We start from the raw sequence: 22,737 nt of genomic DNA on the forward strand, positions 1-22,737 counted from the left end.
TTGCTTGACCGCAAATGTTGTCAGAGGGCATCTTATCACTTATAGTGCAAACTATATTTGAGTAAGTTTTAGCAACTGCTACCCACTTTCAATGTTTAATCCTTGTCCACCTCTCCACTTCCTCCTTTTAACTGGGAGTAAAAGAGGAAGTGTCAGCATGCTATGTGGAAACTTACTCTTCGAAGATACTGCACTGTCTTCTTTGTTCAAGAAATACATCATTGTTCAAGTATCTGGCTGTCTGTAGGACCCTGAATTTCATTTTTTTTAAACATTCATTCCACCAACCATTAGCCCCAAATGCCTATGAGTCATTGAGTTGGAGATAAAGAACTGGGTGTTACCTTCCCCACACCATACAGGATGCCAGACCTAAGTTGTTTCAGTACAGCACCTGTGCACAACGAACTTAACTTTTTGTTAAGTTCCTTGATTTTGCTAATAAGCGCCTTGGAATCCATAATGTATAAAATGGTATTTCAATAAAGAAGCTAAAGCTTTCAAAATTATATTTAATTTCTGGTCTATATCAGGTTACCATTATATGCCTGAAGGATTGCTCAACCAGATCTAAGAGTAGTAACAAAAAATAATTATAATAGTTTATTATATTTAATCTATCACCACAGGCTGATAAACAACATAATCTAAATTAAAAATCTTAAAACTTAAGTTCAGCAGTGTAAGTTGTCTTTGAGGACTGACTGTGTATGATTTTCCTTGCAAAGAATAACCCTTTTAAAATCAGAATTTTTGGTAATTCTATAATGTACTACTATACCTAGCTACCTATGCAACTTGGCTAAAATCAAGAGAACAAAGAACAGAACTAAACAAAATGTATCCTCTTCAAATTACAGGATGCAGACATAAACATCAGAATCTGGTCTAATCTGATCTAATACCATCAAGCTCCTCCTGCAAAACTGTTTATAATTCAGGGTTACAGTGATACCAGAACATGCTTTTGAACTGAGTGTAACTCAACAAGGCTCTTGACTTAGTAATACTGTTTATGAAGTTAATGACTTACAGAAAGCTGGACCTATAGTTCAAGCAGCTCCTGCTTGGTAGAAAGACTGACAGGAGCAGTGTCTGAGAGAAAAACACCTTCATTAATATCACATACTTACATGGAGTACATTTGTGAGGCTCATCAATCGGGAAATAGCTGCATTGAACAAATGATCCTTTGTGAAGTATTCAGTTACCTGTATTAGAAGAAAAGGTCTGTCATTAATTACTTAAAATTTTCAAAGTCAGAATACTGGGTTTTTAAATGAAAAACAATTACTGGTAATCAATTTCAGTTTGTGAAATATGTGCATCTTACCTCATATGAAAATCACTCTGGTATGCAAAAACATCATATATGCAATCACAGGTGTGGAGGGGAAAATAACAATCATATTAAAATTCAATTGATTAGCTTCCCTTCTGTTTCAGGATTTAAAATGTTTCAATCAATGAAAACCGTGCATTATCACCCTTTATTTCCTTTAATAAAATATCTTCCCTTTGCCCCTTCAAGAGGCTTTCTCTCTTGTAAATCCATTTATACTGGTGAAGACTTGTTCATAGATTACAAGATTAGAATTATAAAGTCTGTTAAATGATCTGGAATATCCCTCACAGCAGGGTTTAAACTGGCAAAAGTTTTTATCCACAGAAAATTACGTGAAGTTAATTTTGCAGGTATTTATGTTTCCTTCTGAGTCTTGGATAATTGAATTGATTCCAATCACAGCAGGAGACAACAGATAACAAGAGATGAACAAGCACTTCAGTATTTTTTTTCAAGACTATGCTAATATATTTTCACCAGTGGCTTTTTTCATTCTATATGAAACAGCAGGCATGATAATGAGATATGGAGCAAACAGACCAAAGCTTTTGTTAGGGTAACGTACAGAACTCATCTACGGTTTTGTTACTTGAAATAGAGTTACTTGAATCCCAGATTGATAGAACTTTAATGTCATAACATTTCATTCCTTAAATGAGGCATACATCCTTTAAATAAGTTTTGCCCCACAAAATTTGTAGGTTGACAAAATTGTTTACATAAAGAATAATTCAGTTAAAAAAAATAGTTACTCATCTGGGGAAAAAGCTTTTGGCTCTGTAAATCAAACATATGGTTTTAGCATAACAAGCAACTTATTTAGCAATTTAGAAACTATGTAAGTGTTTCTTTTAACCTCAGAAATCACCAGATTCTTCTGCTCCCAGATCTTTCTGGCTTCAGCCTTCTCTTTTTTATTCAGAAGTTCAGGATTGGGCATGGTCCCTGAAGTTCTTGCTTCAATAAGTTTGGTTACAAGGGCCCAGAGGCGCGTCTGCCATCTCTGAACGCCGGGCATGGCATCAGCTGAGATTAATGAAAGATTTCAGAAACAAATGTCAGTTACAAGTAAAGAATCCAAAACTTTAAAGAAAAGCAGGAACAGAACATTGGAGTTAAACATTTCTTTTAAAAACACTCTATTTTAAATGAAAGACATCAATGCAATTAAAAATGTCTTTACAAGTAATGCTGAGCTGCTTTAATGGAAAAAAAAACGTTAAGTATTTTTCTGCAATGACTTTGAAACAGATATATATAGCAAGAATACAGCATAGAATATTTACTAAAATCTGTAAAATAGCCCAATATTATGTCAATGCTAGAATGCTCATCTGTTTAATGACTCCACAAAGGAGTTGTATGAGCTCTCATTTTTTGAACTCATGGCAGAATGCAAACACATACACAAGTATGCATATACATATCTTTTCAAATTGAGAAGTTTTTTTTCAAATTTGATTTTAGCAAGTATGTACACTTTTGTTGCTAGAGCTGCTATTATGCTAATGCATATAGGCTCTGACCCTTGGTACCTTCCTTTGACACAGATTAGTTTGGGATGGGGAGACTATGAAGCTGTTGACCTTGACCCTGAAGCATCAGTCCTACTCCATGGCTGCTCACACCACAGAAGAGAATTACATGAGCCCTGCCTTAACGTACACCACTGAGAGGACAATAATCTAGTCTGAAGGGCAATCATGCAAAGGCTATCCCATCCAGAGGAGAGAAGGATCATGACAACTGAGAACCACTATTTAACATTCTCTGAATAAAAAAATTTTCTGTGATGGCTTTGCATGGAAACGTTTTGGTAGGGAGGGGCTACAGGGATGACTTCTCTGGGAAGCTTCTAGGAGCTTCCTCCATGTCTGACAGAGCCAGTTGAGCCCAGGAAGAAGGGAGGGATGAAGGGAAGGTGTAAATTTGGTTTTACTTCTCATTATTCTAATATTGACTGGTATTACATTAAATTAATTTCTCAGTCAAGTCTGTTTTGTCCATGATGGCAAATGCTGAGTGATCTCCTTGCCTTTACCTCACCCCACGAACCTTTTGTTGTACTTTTCTCCCCCTATCCAACTGAAAAGCAAGGAGTGACAGAGCAGCTTGGTGGGCACCTGACATCCAGCCCAAGGTCAAACCCAACACAACCTGCCTAATTTCTTTAATTTAAACATTCATAATGTTGTTATCATAATAAGTTCAGAACAAAGCGTAAAGATATTTAAGAGATGCTTTTCACCTAACTTTCTATTTTCTTCTCCCCTGGAAATATCTTTAGGCAGCTAAAATCTACTTTTGTTCACATTTTCCAATACTTTTAACATGAAATGATGCCAAAATCTTCCTTTGTACTTCTTAAGTGGTAAACAGGTTGGCTTGAATGACTAAATACATTTTTGCTAGCATTATAACTGCATGTGCTTAGCTTTCTTACAAAAATGTTTAATCATCAAGCTCTCATATACTTTGCAACTAAGATTTGGTACACACTATCCTCACAGTAATTCAATTATTCAATTTTCAAGATCAGAAAATACAGCAAAAAGTTTGTGCATCACCAAATTAGCTGCCTCAGAGGGAACTGTGTACCTGTGTAGTGTTTGGGATGCAGCTGTTAAGGCTCAATTCTAAGTGATCCATTTTTTTAAGAGATCTTTTCAAATGCCTAGCTCTCTACTGTTGTGATTAGGTGGTGACAGAAAGCCAGCTGAGAACTCACAAAGCCCACTCCTCCAGTACATAAAATAGTGCAATAATATATAAAGGAACACAAATTAATAAAAAGCATGACAGACACAACTGAAATAAAGTTTAGTGCAGGCTGAACTAAGTGGCAAGAACTTAACATGTGAAAGAATGAAGAACTACACTGTTTGAAACCAGGAATGGAGTGTTTTATTAAAGCCTTATGCAACAGGAAGGTGAAATGTAAATGAATACATAAGACTACATTAAAATGTATGAACCACAGTAGATAAAAGAAATTAAGACCTTTCAGTATGAGGAATTGCATGACAGGAATAAATAAGTGCACAGAAGGGTAATTCTTAACTTATTCAAGAAGTAAGCTCATAAAAATGTCATATCTAGAAATATTAATTACTAGGAACTCTGATTATCTTCTAATGAGATTCTTTCTGAGAACTATTTCATAGTCCAGCTTACAAAAGCCATTGCATGTGTGTTAATAAACAGAAATAGCAAAATATTGTAAAGTTGCATCTCTGATCTGATTAGAAAAAAAAACAGATTATAAAGAAAAATAATTTCCAGTTAATCAATTAGTGCTGATTAAAAAAAAGATAATGAGGTCCAAGTTTTCAGAAGAAAATACAACTTAAGAAGTAGTTTTCTTATGTGCTTTTAGCTTATAACGGGTAAACTGCTTGTAATAATCTTGTAAGTTTGCCTCTCAGTGACAACTTTGTGACTCTCTCTCCTTTAAAAGAAACAAAAAATAAAACCTGTTTATGATACTTTTTTGATTCATTTTTTCCAAAACTTGGGCATGAAGAACTGTATTAATTTTGTGTTTAAAATATACTACTTGAGAAAAAAGAAACAAATCCACAAGAAAACAAACTACAGAAATAATCTGACTTACTTTTAGCATCCCACAAAATGTCTTGCTCTGGAGGAGCAGCAAACAGGATGTAAAGGCGCAGGGTGTCGATGCCATACTCTTTCACTATTTCCTCAGGGTCTACTCCATTGTACTTAGATTTGCTCATTTTTTCCCAAGCAACTTGGAGCTTCTCACCAGTTTTTAGGTGAACTGGTTCACTTCCTAAAAATTAAGACATACAAAACCAATGAAACAAATTTTGCTCACTTTTAACAGCAATTAATTTTGTTCCCTAAGCATGAGAAGAAACAACTGCTGCTAGCGGGTTTTTTTTCCAAAATAGCTTAAACAAGAATACCACCCATTCCAAACACTCTTTTCTCTCCCAAATTTTTCTTGTGTTAATGTTTTTAACACCAGTAATATCCTAAAGCTTCCATCACATCATGATAAAAAGTCTCCTACCACTTGGAACCTGTATCTGGCATGCATCCTAAATGCTGCCTTGACAGCTCCTGATATTTAAACTCTTTTATAACCAGGACATTTAAAACTTCCTAGATAGGTGTACTGATTTGATAAAATTCTGACCTGCACTTAGCTTTTGCAAATAACAGAGTTATAGGTTCCAATTGCAGTAAGTTATCTTGAAAAGAGTGTGTTTTCTCTTGCATGAATTTAGGGACAGAGTGGGGCATTTATACTGAAAAAGGTGCAACTGAGTAAAACCCTCTGCTAAAAAACCCCAATCTTTCCTAGAAGAAAACAGGGAAGCAGAGAATGGCAAAACTTAAAGGGTGGATTGGTGGGTTAATTTTTAATTGTCTTACTGGATACAGGGCTTGTATCTAGTGCAAACAAGGATGTATGAGAGGAATGCTTAAGAGAGGCAAATATGACCAAACATTTTTGTTATTGCAGGTGCCATAGCAATGACTGGTCCAGCTTATGCAGTGAAGGCTCTGCAAAGAACTTGAGAACGATACTGTTTCCTAAAGGTTTTACATTCCTAATATCTACTGAATACACCTGCACCTGTGTTAGTTTTGCTGTAATGTTTTTGTAGGTTTTCTGTTTGCTGGGACTAACTGGCTCCATTCAGCAGGCTGCTGAGCACTGTCTTAACAAAACTGACTTCTGATCTTTTGGACTATACTGGAGCCAAAATAATACTACAGCACTGTTTCTGTGTTTGGATGCAATTAAAAGCTGCTGTATTAGTAGGATCTCTGTGTACTCAGCAGCATGTGTAAATCCAGAACTCACAGAAGCTGCTCTCTAGTTTAAATATTAGATTAATTTTCTCTTCCAAATTTTCCCAGCACTGAAGCAGTCCCTGGCTTTAGGGATGCACCTATGCTGATTTTCCCATGCAGTTTCTCTTACCAGTGAGATCAACCTCCTCTCTCTTCAAACACTGGCCTGTTGTTGTTAGTCTGAATGTCTGATTCTTGATAAGACCTTGAACCAAGAGCTTATGGAATGGTTCCCTAAGGATGGAAAGAAAAAGAAACTTCTCTGTTGAAAAGAGCTGTCAAAAGCATACTTTATGATAAGCCTCAGGTGTTGAGCCAATCAGGCACAATTTTTTAATGAAACAAGAATTTCAAGTTGACTATACAAAAATAGTTGTCACCTTTGAAAGAGTACTTTGTGCATTGATTAATGGTGGTTGGCAATTCTAAGTATTTATTTGGATTCTGCTCACATTCTTGTACCCTAATTTAGTACTAAGTTATTCTAACATCACTTTTCAAATTAGCATATGGATAACACACAGAAGTTTCTTGTACAATAGTACAGTTTCCCTAACTTCAAGCTAAATCTCTTGCGTGAAAGCATTCAAGTACCTGGCCTCACTGTCTTACAAATATTTAGCTCTAGCTTCTCTCTGAGGAGCACAGGATTTTGAACAAATCAAAATGCTGTTGCACATCTCTTTCTATAAACAGACAGAAAGAGGAGATAGATGTTTCTCTAACATAAGCACCCACATGCCTTGGCCCTTTGCAGAACTAGCCAGGAAGGGCTGGCTGTATGAAAAAGTGTACTAGAAAAAGGACAATGCTGAAAAGTTCATATCTCAGTGCCTCAATTTTTTATCACCTTACTTTTCTAGCAAAATTTACATCAGGGAGAGTAAACTCCCATGAAATGAGTATATGACAGAGCTAAAAAGAGCCTTCAAAGGCAGTGAGACTCAGCAAGAAATAAACTCCAAGTAAACACTGCTCTGGTTGACACACTATTGTGGCCCCTCCTTTAATGATCTTGCATTTCTAATGCATTCAGTCACAGGTCTGTCACTGTTTTCACTGAAAAAAAAAGGCAACAAAATTAATCTCTAAAGCTTTTGGTTCCCATTCAGTAGAATAGGAAAGTAAGGCAGTTCTAACACAGCTTTAAGAACAGTAGGGGCCAGGGAAGGAGGTATGGAGCCAGTCTCAGAAAGCACATACAGTCTGGAAGCCTTCTCATGGGACCCTCCAACACAGGGACATCAGTGACCATAATTTTGGAGGACACGATTGTCAGCACTGGTTAATACCGACTTGCACCTCCTAATGCTGACATATATGTGCAACATCAAACAATCTGAATTTTCTACACCTTTTTACCTAATGAAACCTCAAATATGTACAAAACAACTTACGTAAAATGGATGCATTATTTCTATTAACTTGTTTTTAAAAAGCCAGAGTATATCCATCTAAAAAAAAGTAGCAAAACCAGACTTACACATTTTATTTATTATGTGTACAAAAAAGTCATAATCCAAAACATGATTCACTGTTAAGGAGTTAATATAGCATTTTAAATTATTAAGAAATATAAATTACATGAAAATTTATCTCACAATTTAAAATGAAGTAATTTAATAAAACAATTAAAGTATTATTAAATGATAGAACAATTAGGCATGTTTCTATCATATTAAAGCAGATATATTCCAAGTACTAGTCCTTAAACACTTTTGATGACTCTGAAGTAAGAAGATATTTGAAAACAAAACTATAAACTGGGAGAGAAAGTAACAGGCTTCATATTTTATCTTCAACATGCTCAAGTTTGAACATGAGCTTCCTTCCTTGTATATTCTGTATACTTATAAATATTGGGCAAGTACTGGCACATATTGATGTATCACTCAGTCACAAAGAAGTATGAGTCTCTGCCACACCACTTGGTTTTAGCAACAATGTTAACTAAGAGCAACTCAAGCATCTCTACAAATATTTTGTAGATGATAGTTCAGAGGCTGATGAAAAATCTTGTTGTTTAGAAGTAAAGGAACTTAAGGGAATGAGAAATGAAGTCAAATTTAGACAGTAAAATGAAGAAAAACTATTTCAAAAATAGGATGCAAAAATAATCTAAAATGACAAAAAATTATTATAAATTATCCAAGTGAATTAGAAGGTAAAAATTGGGAACAAAAACTTTGTAACCCTATCAACAACAATGGTGGGAAAATGCTTCAGGATAAAACAGTTTATGATACATTTCTTCTGTCTCTACAAACTAGAGACATAAGACCACAGGGAAAAAAAATCCCTCCCTATCATTCAGTACTTCAGTCTGTTTAAGATCTCAAACAGTTATTAAAATAGCAACACTTCCTGCTATCTAAAGTAAAGCTAATGAGGTAGCCAGATCATCCAAATCAGATAGGGCTCTCCACTGGAAGTGATTTTTCAAGGAACACTTATTTTTAATGACAAAGAGTTAGTTCAGATCATACGCCAAGTTACTAAAAACTGAATGCAGGAACAAGCATTTCTTATTTTTGTTTATGCTGACAGAGGCTACAAAAATGCAATACAAAATACATTACCAAGTATGGGGAAAAAAACCCCAACCATGTGTCCCTAGTGGGAGACCGCAGGAGTATGGAGACATGCCCAAAAGGAGAAAGCCAGAGCCCATCTGCTGAACACAGGGCTCTATACCAAACCGAGCCCTGCACTGTGTTTAGTGATTTTGGCAGTGTTGTGGTGGCTCCCTCTCCCGTTCACATGCGGAGTTACACTTAAATTCATGTTAATAAAACTGCACACCTCAAATAATCCCCTTCAGAGGCAGGGATGCACTTCTTGGCTGTAAGGGAACTGCCAAGGAGCTGGAGCACAGCAGGGATGATGCAATTCTGACCTCAATAATGCAGCACGCATGGTCATGGCATCATAAATACCTCCTGATCCAAAACACCAAGAATAATGAAATTAAGCCACTTTCAGACACACTGACATTTCTGGCACAGAAGAGGAGTCTGGAGTTCCTCTGAATGCTTGGTCATGTTTCAGACCGTAGATATAATGGAATGGGATAGGCTTTCACCTGCCTGTGAAGTTTGTTTGTGCTAATGCTGGAGTATCTGCACTGAGACCTTGCCATATTACAGCTTTTGATCATGTTGTACATCCCACCAGCAAAGTGTGCCTGACACCTCTGAGAAGGATCAGCTGTGCTAGCCATGAAGTCTGTAATCCTTTCCTTCATCTTTTCCTTTCTCTAATGTTCATATACAGGTTCATCTCTATGAGAGACCAATGTAGGACCATGCAATGGATGGTAGGGCAAGCACGACAGACAGATCAGGAATTCCTGCTCAGTGCTATGTTCTCATGTTCTTTGCTTTGTTCTGTGCAGGGTGATCAGCAGGACTTTCAATCCTAGTACAAATGACCTGGCTGGAAGAACTCTGTGGAGCCTGCCACAGTGATAAAACAGTGAATTCAGGAGAAGGGATAGCCCTAGCAAGGGAGCTCACTGCACGTATTTGCACCCTGCACCTTTAGAAAGGATGTGAGAGCCCGAGTGCTGTGCCCTGGAGTGAATACAAGACCAGAACAGTCACTATTGGCTGAGTTCAGGGGGCTGTGAAACCTGCTGCTAGATACAGCTCTGCAACCTTGTGGAGGTGACTGAAGGATGTGGAAACCAGTAATTTTAGGCAAAAAAGAAAACAATATTGAATGTTCAAGATTCCACACAGTTAACAATTGAGAGCTTTTGCTTAAAATCAGCTCTAGAGACAAGGTCCTAAATGAATGCAGAGAAGCTGTAGCATTGTTCCTTCACAGAATAAGCTATTTCTGTCACACACAGATCTTTTATTCTGTAACTCAGCTATGTGAAAAATAGTGCTTTCTTACTCAGCAGATTTGCCCTCTATCAGAGTCAAATCTGCTGACTTAACGGCAACAATAAAATTTTTTATTGCTTTCTAACTCTTTAGGGAGAATGTGCTAGATTCCATTTCCAATAATTCATCAGACAGAAGTGATTACTGAAGTCTAGGGCAGAACCAAATTCTGTGTAACTTGTATTTGCACAGATGAGCAGGTGCAACAGAGAGTGACAGCACACGCCTGCCATGGTGGATTAAACTGGAACAGAGGAAGAGTTTTCGGGCCCCAGCTGCCTACCTGGCCCCTCTCCCAGCAGTGGTCACAGCTGGGAGGGCTTGCTGCCTTGTGAATTATTTATAGAACCAATGCATTTTACAGACCAGACTGCTAGAACAAATTGACATCAATTTGGGCTTAATCTGGTATCACATGTATGAATACCCAGAGGGTACCACTTATTCTGCCTTGTCATTACTGAGAAATTGAGCAGCATTTCTTTCCCACCGTCTCCAGTCCAATGCATTAAAAAATAAAAGACCATGCCTCATCTTTAGGGGATATTTAAGCTATACTGACATCTTTACAATTCTAAATTCTAATTCTAAATGTCTACAAACACTGCATTTTCAGTGAGGGTATGTGTGTCTGTAAATGCCTAATTCACACATGTTGCCTGTAATATTTCTGAAATAATCATTACCCCCTATTTGGAAAGATTGCTTTGAAAATCCAAACTACAGGAACTTTAATTTCTGTTTTCAACCACATTACTATATAAATAGCAATTAAAGACTACCCATAATTAAAGACTACCCAGAAGTATTTCAATGGATTTGAACATCACAGGATAGGAGCTAAACAATGAAAATTTCCATCAAGAAAACATATCAAAGTGAAAAACTACTACAGATAAGTAGAGGAATCATAAAAATTTTTAAGGATACTAGATGACACTTTAAATGGTGGCAGCTCTCATTAACTGAGATACAACAATTTTATTTATTTAATCAGTGAAAAAGACCTAAGCTACTAGAGAGAGATTGAAAATGCACAAGAGGGCAGTGTTTTTTAACATTTTACTGTTTTCTCTCAGAGCTGTGGGTTTTGACATCATGACTTTGAGCTTCCTAACAATAAGCCTGTTGTTTCTAATTACACTTTTCAGATCTTTCAGACCAGTCCTTGAGCAGTTCAAACAGAAGACTGAGCAAATGTGGCTTCTGATTAACACTAAAACATTTAAAATACATGGTGGTATTTATAAAGGAGTTATGATTTCCATATTAAACCAAAATCCTAATTTGACTTCATGGCTTCAAAGCACCTAATGCTTTACCTTGCATAAAGCTAGAGCAAGTGAACAATTTTGTGCATGATGATGAATTTGTTAGAGTCATCTTGCAGCCTGAGCACACATCTAAGCACACGCCTAAGCACTTCATACACCCGGCCCTCGGGGCAATGCTGCAACACATCTTCACACGGCCAACAGCTCTTGACATTGTATACCATGCCAAAGGAATTCTCCACAGTCTTGCAAACTGCTTCTACAGAAAGCAACTTCTATTTTCTTCTGCCATTGTCACTAGATGTAGTCAGTGCTTCTTAAGGGTTTTTCTTCACTGAAGGTAGAGTTTTCTTCTGCAATTTACCACGTTTAGACCAGGCTACACTACATAGCTTTTGTGTTACTGCTCTGTCACACCAGAGTGTGAACAAAACACATTCCAATGTGATGCAGCTACAGAATCACAGAGCCCTTAGAATAATGCAGGTTGGAAGGCACCTTTGGAAGCCATTTGGTGCAACTCTTTTCTCATATCAGACCTAACTTCAGGTTCTTCACGGTCGTGGCCAGCTGCGTTTTGAAAATATGCAATGATGGAGATGCCACAATGTCTCAAGTCAAATGGTTCCAGTCTCATCACCTTCCCTGCAAAAACTGTATTCCTTCTGTCCTTGCTGCAATCTGTGACTGCTACTCCTTTCCCTTCTCCATCTCTGAGAAGAGTCTGGCTCTATCTTCTCTATAAACCTCCTTTAGGTAGCAGTAGATAGCAATTACATTCCCTCCTTAGCCTTCTCTTCTCCATGGGGAACACACTCAACTCTTTTAGCCTCTTCTTGTATGTCATATGCTCCAACCCTGACTATGGTAGTGCTCCTCCTCTAGACCCTCTTTAGTTTGACAGTGTACCTCACACTGGGGTGAAGGCCTCAAAACTAGACACAGTATTCCAGTTGTTCCTGAATGATGAGCAGAGATAACCAAAGCTGGGCATGGTTTTGCTAGAGGAGTATATTGTCATGCCAGCTGCTGACCCACATCCAAACTGCTGTTCATCCGGACCCCTAAGCCCTTCTCTGTTGTAATCCTCCCCACACAGATGGCACAGCCCCAGATGTTCTGTTGAAGTCATGGTAAAAGTTATGCACAGCTCTCTCCTCATGCATAGATAGAATCACCTCACCACAGAAGGAAAGCAGATTAAGCTGGGCATAATTTCTTCCTGGTAAATCCATGGTGGCTGCTCCAGTCACCTTGTCTTTCATGCCTGGAACTTGTATGTGTCTGGTTTACTTAAGTGAGCCCTAACTTAATCCTACTCTACAATGGGCAGCATCTTTAGCCTTCAAACTTTCCTACTAAGCACAGACAGCAAAGGCCAAGGCAACGACCTTCCCTTCCACTTAGGCTCTTTGCTGGATCGTGCTTCAGGCCAATGTCTTCCTTGCTGTTCTTTTCAATGTATGTCCAAAAGCTCTTCTTACTACCTTCACATTCTTCACCAGTTTCAATATCTGAGGAGCCATGACCTTTCCATAATCCATATTGCCTATCCAGTAAAGGCTTCTACATTCCTCCAAGGGTAGCCCATCCTTACTTTCACTTTCCTTGCACTAATTTTGGTCTTCTTAAGGTCACACAAGAGGTCCCTTTTCAGTCCAGCTAGCCTCTTTCCATGCCCTTTTTTCTAGCACACCAAAGCAAACAATTTACTTTGCAAGAAAATCTCCCCTGCCCTGTGATCTCACTTTATATTGACAATACTTCAGCCACTAATGTGGTAATGCCATTTTGGAAGGCTGAAGAATTCGACTAGCAAAAGAACATTTTGCTGCTGTGTGTTACAGCTCCACTAGATGGCTGATGGATTAGGATTGTAAAATCTTTTGCAGAATTAATAAGCCTAAAATTTCTTGCAAGGGAAAGCTTTAAAATCCTCTGCTTGAAGGCACAGCACCTCTGAGAGGAAGAGTCTGCTTTGGAAGATCCACTGTGAGAGAAGAAACAGCCTTCCTGCTGCAGCTGCAGATAGCAGAGTGAAACAGGTACACAAATCATCTACATCCAATATTTCAAACACAGCTTTCACTACAAACTATTGCACAGCCAAGAACGAGTTATGAAAACACATTGCCTATTTTCATCCGAATTAGGAAATACCTTGGGAAAACATTCTGCTAGCTGCAGTAACTTGTCCATCTTTTTCTGGCTCACAACTACTTAAATTCTAGTTTTGTAGCAAAACTACAGCATTCGAGTGAGTTCAGTGACAAATATATTTAGGCTCCTGTTTAATGACAAGCTTTTAGAGGGGATACTTGTAAAGAATGAATTTATTTATATGAGTTGTGGCTGAGAAATCACTGAGCAGTTATTCTCATAGGGCCACTCATTTTGACTCAATCTATTCAGTCATCTCTGCTGATGGGAGAACAGAACACAGCACAGGCCAGAGTTTCATTTTTCTGCCACTAGTACTCTCCAAGCTGAGGATGGCATTTTAGGGTACAAAAGAGCTGAATTTCAGTGGAAATGGGGATGTCAAGCTCAGAACCTATCTAAGAGGACAAAGAACAGAACAACAGATGACCCACTTCCATCAAACTTTACCTCTAACCAAAACAGAGAACAGTGAATTAGACTATAGCAGCAGCATCAACAAGAATAATTAAAAGTAATGATATAAAATTAATTAAATAAAAAATAAATTGGCATGAGATAAATATATTTCTTTTGCCTATCTAGAAGTGTTTTGTACTGCTCAGCTCCAATTATACAGTGACTTATAAGAGTGCTTTGTTTTTTACATATGCATGGTTTCACTGAAATGAATGCTATTACTGGTAGGAAGTTACCTAATTTGAAATAATAGCACTACACAGAATGCCTGAAGTTACTCATTTGTGCATGCTTTTGCAGGCTGGAAATCTACAGCAGCACTTTGTCACTTGCTCTGAGCCAGTTAATACTCATGCAATAAAAACCTTTTTATGAACATATACAGGAAGTGCAACTCACTGTGAGAAACCAAGTACTGACAAGGCAGGAAAATTCAGGCTTACTCAATGCTATGTTCCACCATCACGTCAATGTCCACTAATACTCTGATGAGTCAAATGAAATATGAAAGATTTTAACAGAAATATATACGGCTTACTTGTGTTTAGTCATCTTTAGATCATGGCAAAAGTGGCTGAAGAACCTTGCGTAGAATAAGTGCATAACTGCATGCTCCTTTCCTCCGATGTACAAATCCACAGGCATCCAGTAGTCTGCTAAGTCACTATTAAAGGGCCTGAAAAAACACAATTATAGGGGAAAATCCAGTGTTGAAAAGAAAGACTAAAGCACTACTAAAGTAGTTCATCATCCTTAACTGGACAACACTGTTTACTGACAGCAATAACCGTGTAATAAAACTTTCATTTTACTATCAGATCTTTCTCATTTTTTTAATAAGTAAAATGCTTATTATAGATAGAAATTTATTTTCTTCTGACATGTAGATCCACAAAAAGATTATTTACCTATTTTTCAGGCAAGCAACTACCTGAGAAATCAATGAAAACGCTTGACTGCTCTTAAAATTATTTTTTTGGAAATATCCTGTGGCTGGCTTTAAATTTTTAGTATTTATCAAGCTTTATATAGAAATATATTAGAATGAAAGACAAAAGACATGACCACTTAAAACCCGTCTTTTTAATTGACGGTTTGCATTGCTGCTGTTAGGGGGCAATGATGAGTTTAAGGCTGCAGAACCCTCTGTAGAGTGAGATGGGTCACAGTACTCCCACTGAAGGATGCTCATGAAATGACAATAAATTTGCCATTTACAGCATATTTACATATCGTTGGAGGTCACCTGAATGGTTTCCCAGCATTGCTTACTGCTTCATTACATATTTCCATGTCTCCTGCAGCGGGCACACAAAATACAATTTGTACAGAAGTGTTTCTCTAATGTAGGCTTCAAGCCCCCGCTCTAACAAATTTATTTGCTTTGTCTGTCTGATTATTCCATCAGTAACTTTTGTTACAGCAACACTTCTTCCTCACAGATGAGCCCAGAAGCAAATAATTATCTGGGATTCATGTCTTTGGTGGAACAAATCAAACCTGACTTGTTCATAGGGTTCCAGAATCAACAGAGTAATTCTGAACTGTAGACCAGTGAAATATGGTTTATGGAAATGAAGGGTTTACATATGCATAGCTTAGTTAGAAGAACTAACTAAATAAATCAAATGCAGGCAGCAATTTAGCGCAGAAGTCCATATAAATGTTCTTATTTCAGTGTAAAACAGATTAGACTACACTAAGCTGTTACTTTGACAGTTGGATGTTACATCTGACTATTTATTCTTCAACTTCTGGAAAAGTCCCTCTTGCCCACACACAAAAAATACTTCAAACTGTAATGGAGAGGAAGCAATCTGCCTAACTCAGTAATAGCAGTAATATATTCATGCTAGCACTAGAAAGTAATTAAAACTGGCATGAAATAAAAGAGTTCACAGAAGATTTTTCTCTAGTTTAATGAAACTAGTGCTGCCAATACAAAAAAATAATCGGCCCAGCAATATTAAGTCACTGAATAAATGCAGTATGTTTCCAGACACTGCTCTGCACAATAAATAAACAAATACATGCCCAAACAGCCTATCATGTGGTATCAATGTTTTAAAATGTGCTTCCTCCTGTCCTCTTCAGACTACATAGTACAGATGTTGCACTAATTCCTCTTTGGGAAAAAAAAGTGCTATCAAGCAGTGCTACTACAGCCAGACTATGAAGCAGAAAAACAGCTAAATAACTACATCTGCCTTCCCACACTCTCCACGCTGCAGACACTAGTCCATAGCACATGAAAAACCTCATTTCATTAATAATGCATGCAGTGGAAGCGCTGACACAGCAGGACATTGCTGTGATGCCTCTTCACTTGAGGTCTGGACACACGGAAATGGCAAGAATCACCAGAATTTAAAAGGAGAGAAGGGAAGGTTCCAGGCTTGGCAGTTGCATGTTACACTGGACTATTCCTCTTCTTACCATTGGAACAGCACTGCCTGTCCACTCACTGAACTACTCAGTGCACTGACAGGGAGGGTATGCTCCATGCAATTCACCAGTCTGAAGTCATGGCAGGCTGTCATTCCTGATGGCATGGCCCACTAAGGACTTCAGCTCCTCAGCTGAACATTTTCTCTGAGCCCTGCCACATAATTCCCATTCAGGCAAATTTCTGCTCCTTGCCCTGTAGTTCCTGTGCTTGCATAGTTGTGCTTACACATCCTGCTCTTCTAGATCTCCTGACATAGGAGCAATCAAATACCACATTTTTAGACCAGCTCCAGATATTGTCCTGATTTTAGCTGCGATAGAGTTCTTTTTCTTCTGAATAACTGGTACAGTGCTGTGCTTTGAATTCAGTATGAGAATAATGTTGATAACACACAGATGTTCTGGTTGTTGCTGAGCAGTGTGTACTGTAAGCCAAAGATTTCTTGGTCTCTCCTGCTCTGCCAGCGAGCACGTGTACAAAGAAGCCGGGAGGAAGCACAGCCAGGAAGGCTGACCCAGACAGGCCAAAGGGATATTCCATACCATGGACTGTCATGCTCAGTGGATAAACTGGGGGAGTTGGCTGGGAGATGCCAATTTCTGCTAAGGGGTGGGCTGGGCATCATTCAGCAGATGGTGAGCCATTATATAGTGCATCACTTATTTTTCCTGGGTTTTCTCTCTCTCTTTCTCCCTCTCCTTTTTATTATAATTATTATTATACTTTGTTTCAGTTATTAAACTGTTCTTATCCAAGCCATGATTATTACTTTTTTTTTTTCCTTCTCCTAACTGTCCTCCCCAGCCCACAAGGCTGTGTGTGGGGAGTGAGCAAGCAGCTGAGTGGTAGTTTAATGCCAGCTGGGGTTAAACCACACCACCTACCCTGTGCTGTGCTCAGGCCCAAAGGGCAGGCACATAATGAGGGCAGTGCAGGGATTTACCCTGCCAGCAGACTGCAGCTAGAAGCTGGAAGCACCTGAGTGTGTGGTCTCTTTGTTGCCATGTGTTCTGTGCAGCAGGCTTGCCCCAGTGGCCCTGTGCCTGCAGCCCTCACCTGTCAGTGTTGTGAGGGTCAGTGTACCTCAGGTAGTACCAAGCAGAATCAACAAAGGTATCCATGGTATCGACTTCTCGCCGTGCTGCTGCCTTGCACCTGAGCAAGAGGGGAGAAAAGCTTCCTTTAGATAAGTGACAAGCTTAGAAAAAAACCCAAACAAACATGGACAGAGTGGCCATAAAGACATTTAGATTGAAAATTGAGCAGTCTGAAGAGTGACATGTTCAGAAAAAGTCCAACAACAGTAACAGGACTGATTTCTTCCCTCTCCCTCCCAAAACATAGCAAAAGCAAGCCTGAGCAGCCATCATACCCAGCAACAGCAGAAGATGGCGCTGCACTGGACAGCCCTCTCAATCTTGGAATTTTTTAGAATTGCCATTTTAAAAGCTACAAAGCACAGACAAGCATACTTTGCCATCAAGTTAATGGGTACTGAATATAGATCACGCTCGTTAGGTACCAGCAGATTTAGCAGAAAGGTCAGGTGGTTGCCTCTCACTGATTGTCTGTACAAAATGGTCTTTGCAGATTCCATTTATTATCTCTAGAAAAAATTAACTTAGTTTAATTTCAGCTTTCACTGAGATCAAATCTTTTCTAGACCTCGTAGCACAATTTTAATTTGTGATTACAGCAAATTGATTTTTTGCTTGTAATTATATTGGCAGCCCTAAGGAACAGTTTCAAAATAGATTTTAGGAGCTGAGGTTACTTTCTGTTAATTTCTCCTTGAATATTCATTGTTTGTAGGAGCCAATAATCACATTTAATGAACTTCCATTTGTTGTAAATGGTCCCTCTTAAAACTCTTACTATTAAAACAATGGGATTATTCTAAAGTCAATCAAATTTCGCAACCTGTGACACTCTTGTACACTGATTATATGTAAGAAATGTACACAGTTAATAATTGTATGTAAGTTTAAATTCATGTATATAGTAGTAGTAAGTCCACATAATGAATGGGGACTGGCTATTTCATATTTACTAACTGCATATTTAATCTCTGATCAGTCTTGATGAGTGACCTGCAACATGTATCTCTGCTTGCCTGCCCGATACTTCAGCTTGGTTTGCCAAGACAAGTTTACAAGCGCATCGCCCCTTAACATTTTCCTTCATTCTGTCTCTGTACCTGGTCCTCCTCTACATGCAAGTTTTTCTTCCAGTGAGAATAATGTAATAAAGGAGTTTTACTTCTAACTGCTTTTTAGTGTAGAAAAATAATTTTTTTCAAATTGAATATATAAACAAAGATTCAGGCAATGTAAAAGAATGGCTTTTCTGTCAAAAGTAAGAATACTTTACAGTCATTGAAACATAATTACATCTGCTTCATGCCTCTGTGCTCTAAATGGACATGGCTCACTAACACAGAGACAGCATGGGCATCTTTCAGAGTTTATACAATTTATATCAATACTGTGATTACAGGCACAATACTGTAATCTCATTAGACAATCTTCAGACAACTAACACAATTACTGGACTTGTATTACAAAGAATAACTTGGGCATCTCCTCCCATTTATGATTGTTAACATTATTGTTACCCAAATACTCGGACTTTTGTATCTTTCCATCTGGCTTTCCTTATTAATTCTAGATATTAAATGACACTAATAAAAAACCCTATTACTGGAGAGAAGAACTAAAGGAAGGGATGATGTCACTCCTTGGAGCAAGGAAAACCAAGGATGACTGCACATAGAAGTAATAGCTCAAATGATTTGAAACTGTAGCAGACATGGATGAGCAATACTGATGATAGCTGTCAAAAAGGTGAAAATTAGGAAGACAAATAAAGATGAGAATTAAAAAGAAGTTAATTTCAGCAAGCTACTACATTTTAGGCTAAGAAACTAATCCTGTGTGACTTTATTTCTGACTAAACAAATGCCTTTGATTAACTTCTATGCAGAACAGCCACAATAACTATCCAGAAACTGTAAGGATTTGCTATACATCAAAAGTGTGTTATTGTCTGCTAAACAACAAAATAATTTTAAACTAAGATTGTGGGGGAAGCCAAGAGTGCACACAGTGATTTTCAGTCACAACAGGAAAATTTTTCAGTTGAAATTAGGAATTGTAGACCAAGGCATTTCTGGGCGTTTTACTAAAACTGTGGATCTTATTCAATAAGGCTTTACTGCAAAGGTCACACTTTAAAATACACTACGTGCAATTTCAATAGGCACATCTGAGAAGAAATTTTCTATGCAGAAACATGGGAGTAAAGGTCTGTTTTACAAAAAATTACACGTTATCAACAAAGTTTAAAATACACATTTACAGAGAACCATGGAAATGCTGATATTAAAAAAAATTTAGATGTTATGAATCTGCTGAATTTGCAGTGAGAGCCCTATTGCCATTTATATGTCTGATTTCCCTACCTGGCAGCCTGATAACATGCTTCCCATTAGTTTGGTCAGGCTACTAGGAGCAGCAATGCATTGCACTGCTGATGAAAAACTGCTCTGGGATACTTTATGTTCTACCAGTTCCTCCCACAGAACCTATAGGCAAACTTCAGTGTACAGAGTATCTATGCAGTCCTCAAGTTTACACAACCGATTTTTACAACATATCTCTCACTACATCAATTAGATTTTTTTCTTTTTTTCTTTTTTTTTCTTGAACAGATGGACTACAAACAAAAAGGATTACAGTGACGACAGGATGCATTTACTTTCAAATCTGAATTACACGCTATCTGTAAGGTACAGCTTCATGACAAAGATTTATATAGCTGAGGGAATACTTTACTGTTGACTTTTGCAAGAAAATAAAGACAATGTTAGTTTCCTTAACAAGAGGACTAATTCGGTAATCATTATAAGCTTTATATGAACACTGATGAAAGACAATTAAAATAACTGTAATAAATGAAGTGATAAATACTATTAAGAAATGGAAAACGGAGAAAATTATTCTGTTTTTTCCCTTTTTTCGCTCCTCTAACTTAAAACCAGTGAGTTTTGGTTTAATTTGTTCATGAAAAAACAGCAGCAGGCATTGAGTGTTGCAAAAAAAGGTGGTTTAGAGAGTGTATAAGAGAAAAATCCCCGTTTATGAGAAAACAGCAGTAGGCATTGAGTGTTGCAAAAAAAGGTGTTTTAGAGAGCGTATAAGAAAAAAATCCCTGTGCTGGGTCACACTAAACATTATTTTGGAGTAGTATCCTGTCTCAGAGCAGTCACTCGCCAACACCTTGGGGAAGTGCGCAAGAACAGGCAGGTGCAAAGTGATCTCTCCCAGCAAACACAGCACTGACTTACCTTGGACAGGAACAGTTCACCCATTCTGGGGCACTCTCCAAAGGTGAGGCTCCCTTTCCTGTGAAGGTGGTGACATCGGGCAGCACCACAGGTAAGTCCCCGTAAGGTACGGGGACAGCGCCGCACACTGGGCAGTGAACGATTGGGATGGGCGTTCCCCAGTAGCGCTGTCGAGATATTAACCAGTCTCTCAATTTGTCACTTGTTAGGTCTCCACCTATTCTTTTATTTTTGGCCTGCTGAGTAATAGCTTTTAAAGCCTCCTGCCGAGTCATGCCGGTGATCTGATTGAAAAAGAAACAAAAAATGAGATGTGGAAAAAGAAAGAAAAAATTATAGGTGCTGTCAGTGAAAGTGCAAGAACAAACAAAACCAGTCAGTTTTCTGAGAGTCAAATAAAATAATAATTTCCCTCTTACCACTGGTTAACATTCTGCTATTCAAGAGACTATTCACATATCAGCTGCTCATTTGAGCCTTCTTGCTTAAAGGATTATATTCTTGATGATCTGAATAGAAGAAGGCTGAGAAAGAGTCACATAGACCCCTTCAGCCATTATTAGCAGATATTTGCATTTACTGTTGATATCTTTACCAGTTGCTGTATGCCAAAACTTTCAGAATTCTATCACAAACATAAGGTAGAGACTAAGGAAATGCAAATGAAAACTGCTTTCCTTCTCCTGTGCTCATTTCAGGTTTTTCTATTCTTGCTTTCGCATCCATTTTAATCACTTAGACCCTACCTGGGAAGTAATTGTGTCTGCTATTAAAACACATATTTTCAAGAGCTAGATCTAAAGACAAGACTCCCATGTCTCTTGAGGCATCCATGATACCACAAAGGCTGAAGCCACATTTCAATGAATTTGTGGAAGAAGGATTAACATGTTCATGTTTAGGTTAAGATTCTGTTGAGGTTATGAAATAAGAATCAACTTTTAACATAGGTTAAATTACCCAGTTTCCATTATAGAACTGAAACCAATACAGAGGAAAGTTCAACCTTCCTCTCCTGTACAAAAGGAAAAAAACTTATTGCTACAGGAGGGCCAACATATTTCATCATTAAATTATTCCCAGAAATTTGGTAGCATAAGCTTGGCTTGATTTAAAAAAAACAAACAAAAAATCCCTTTAATCATACGAAGTATTTGGCACTCTTGAGAAAACAGATATAGCTTGCATTGTTACTGTAAGCTGGAAAGAAATCCATACTTGTATACCCACCTCTGCAGAATTAATGACCTTCTCCAAACCATCTGGCAATGTCTCAATTACTTCAGTGAAAGGAATGCCCAGATTCTTAGCTACTGCAGCATCTTCTGCACTAGTACTAGGAATTCCTAGAAGGGATGAAAAACCATTTCATTTCTATGGCATTCTCTTTATAATGACTTACATTTTCCTAAAAGAGTTAAAGAAAATGGTTTAAGAACAGTAAAAACGTTTTTATATTCTTTAAGCAGTGAAATTCAAACAGCAATAATTACAACTCAGTAATTTCTCAGTTCCTCTGTAATTCAAACGTTCATCAATGTTCTGTTCTTCTTTTTCAGAAGAGTTTGAAAATTTGATGGTTCTGAAATAACTAAAAATAAAGCCATAAAATTTGGATAGAATTATAGAATTTTCAATATAACCATATTATCTAAATATAATATGTTTAAACAATACAAATTTTAATCATATTTGCTAATATGATAATCAAAGACTCAAAAAAGCAGTCTTCCTGTTTCACTATTAATTTATCCCTAATTTAATAGAATTATGAAATAATAGAATATTATTAGAATTAGAAATTATCTAATTTCACCATAATGCAACAGTCTCAAACATTACTATCCCTTTAACTTACTCTGAAAGACATGATTTGTTTATAAACTCAGGGAAACTATTAAAATAACATCAGTTTGCTATTCAAACTATAACTAGTGAGAACACTTCCTACAGCTATTCAGATGAGTTACACAACTCACACTATT

General features: G+C 37.6%; 1 protein-coding gene across 1 annotated transcript in view; it reads right to left on the reverse strand.

Moving 5' to 3' along the window:
* LARS2 (leucyl-tRNA synthetase 2, mitochondrial) overlaps positions 1-22,737 on the reverse strand; it is a 79,931-nt gene that overhangs the window by 13,349 nt on the left and 43,845 nt on the right. The window contains exons 10-17 of the mRNA XM_005423919.2: positions 21,983-22,098; positions 20,753-21,036; positions 17,464-17,562; positions 14,497-14,634; positions 6,306-6,409; positions 4,959-5,141; positions 2,202-2,371; positions 1,134-1,211 (exon numbers count right to left, since the gene is read on the reverse strand). Coding sequence (XP_005423976.1) covers positions 1,134-1,211; positions 2,202-2,371; positions 4,959-5,141; positions 6,306-6,409; positions 14,497-14,634; positions 17,464-17,562; positions 20,753-21,036; positions 21,983-22,098 — 1,172 coding nt within the window. The remainder of the gene's footprint in view (positions 1-1,133; positions 1,212-2,201; positions 2,372-4,958; positions 5,142-6,305; positions 6,410-14,496; positions 14,635-17,463; positions 17,563-20,752; positions 21,037-21,982; positions 22,099-22,737) is intronic.

The sequence above is a fragment of the Geospiza fortis genome, unplaced genomic scaffold (genome assembly GCF_000277835.1).
Source record: "Geospiza fortis unplaced genomic scaffold, GeoFor_1.0 scaffold346, whole genome shotgun sequence".
Classification (NCBI taxonomy): domain Eukaryota; kingdom Metazoa; phylum Chordata; class Aves; order Passeriformes; family Thraupidae; genus Geospiza; species Geospiza fortis.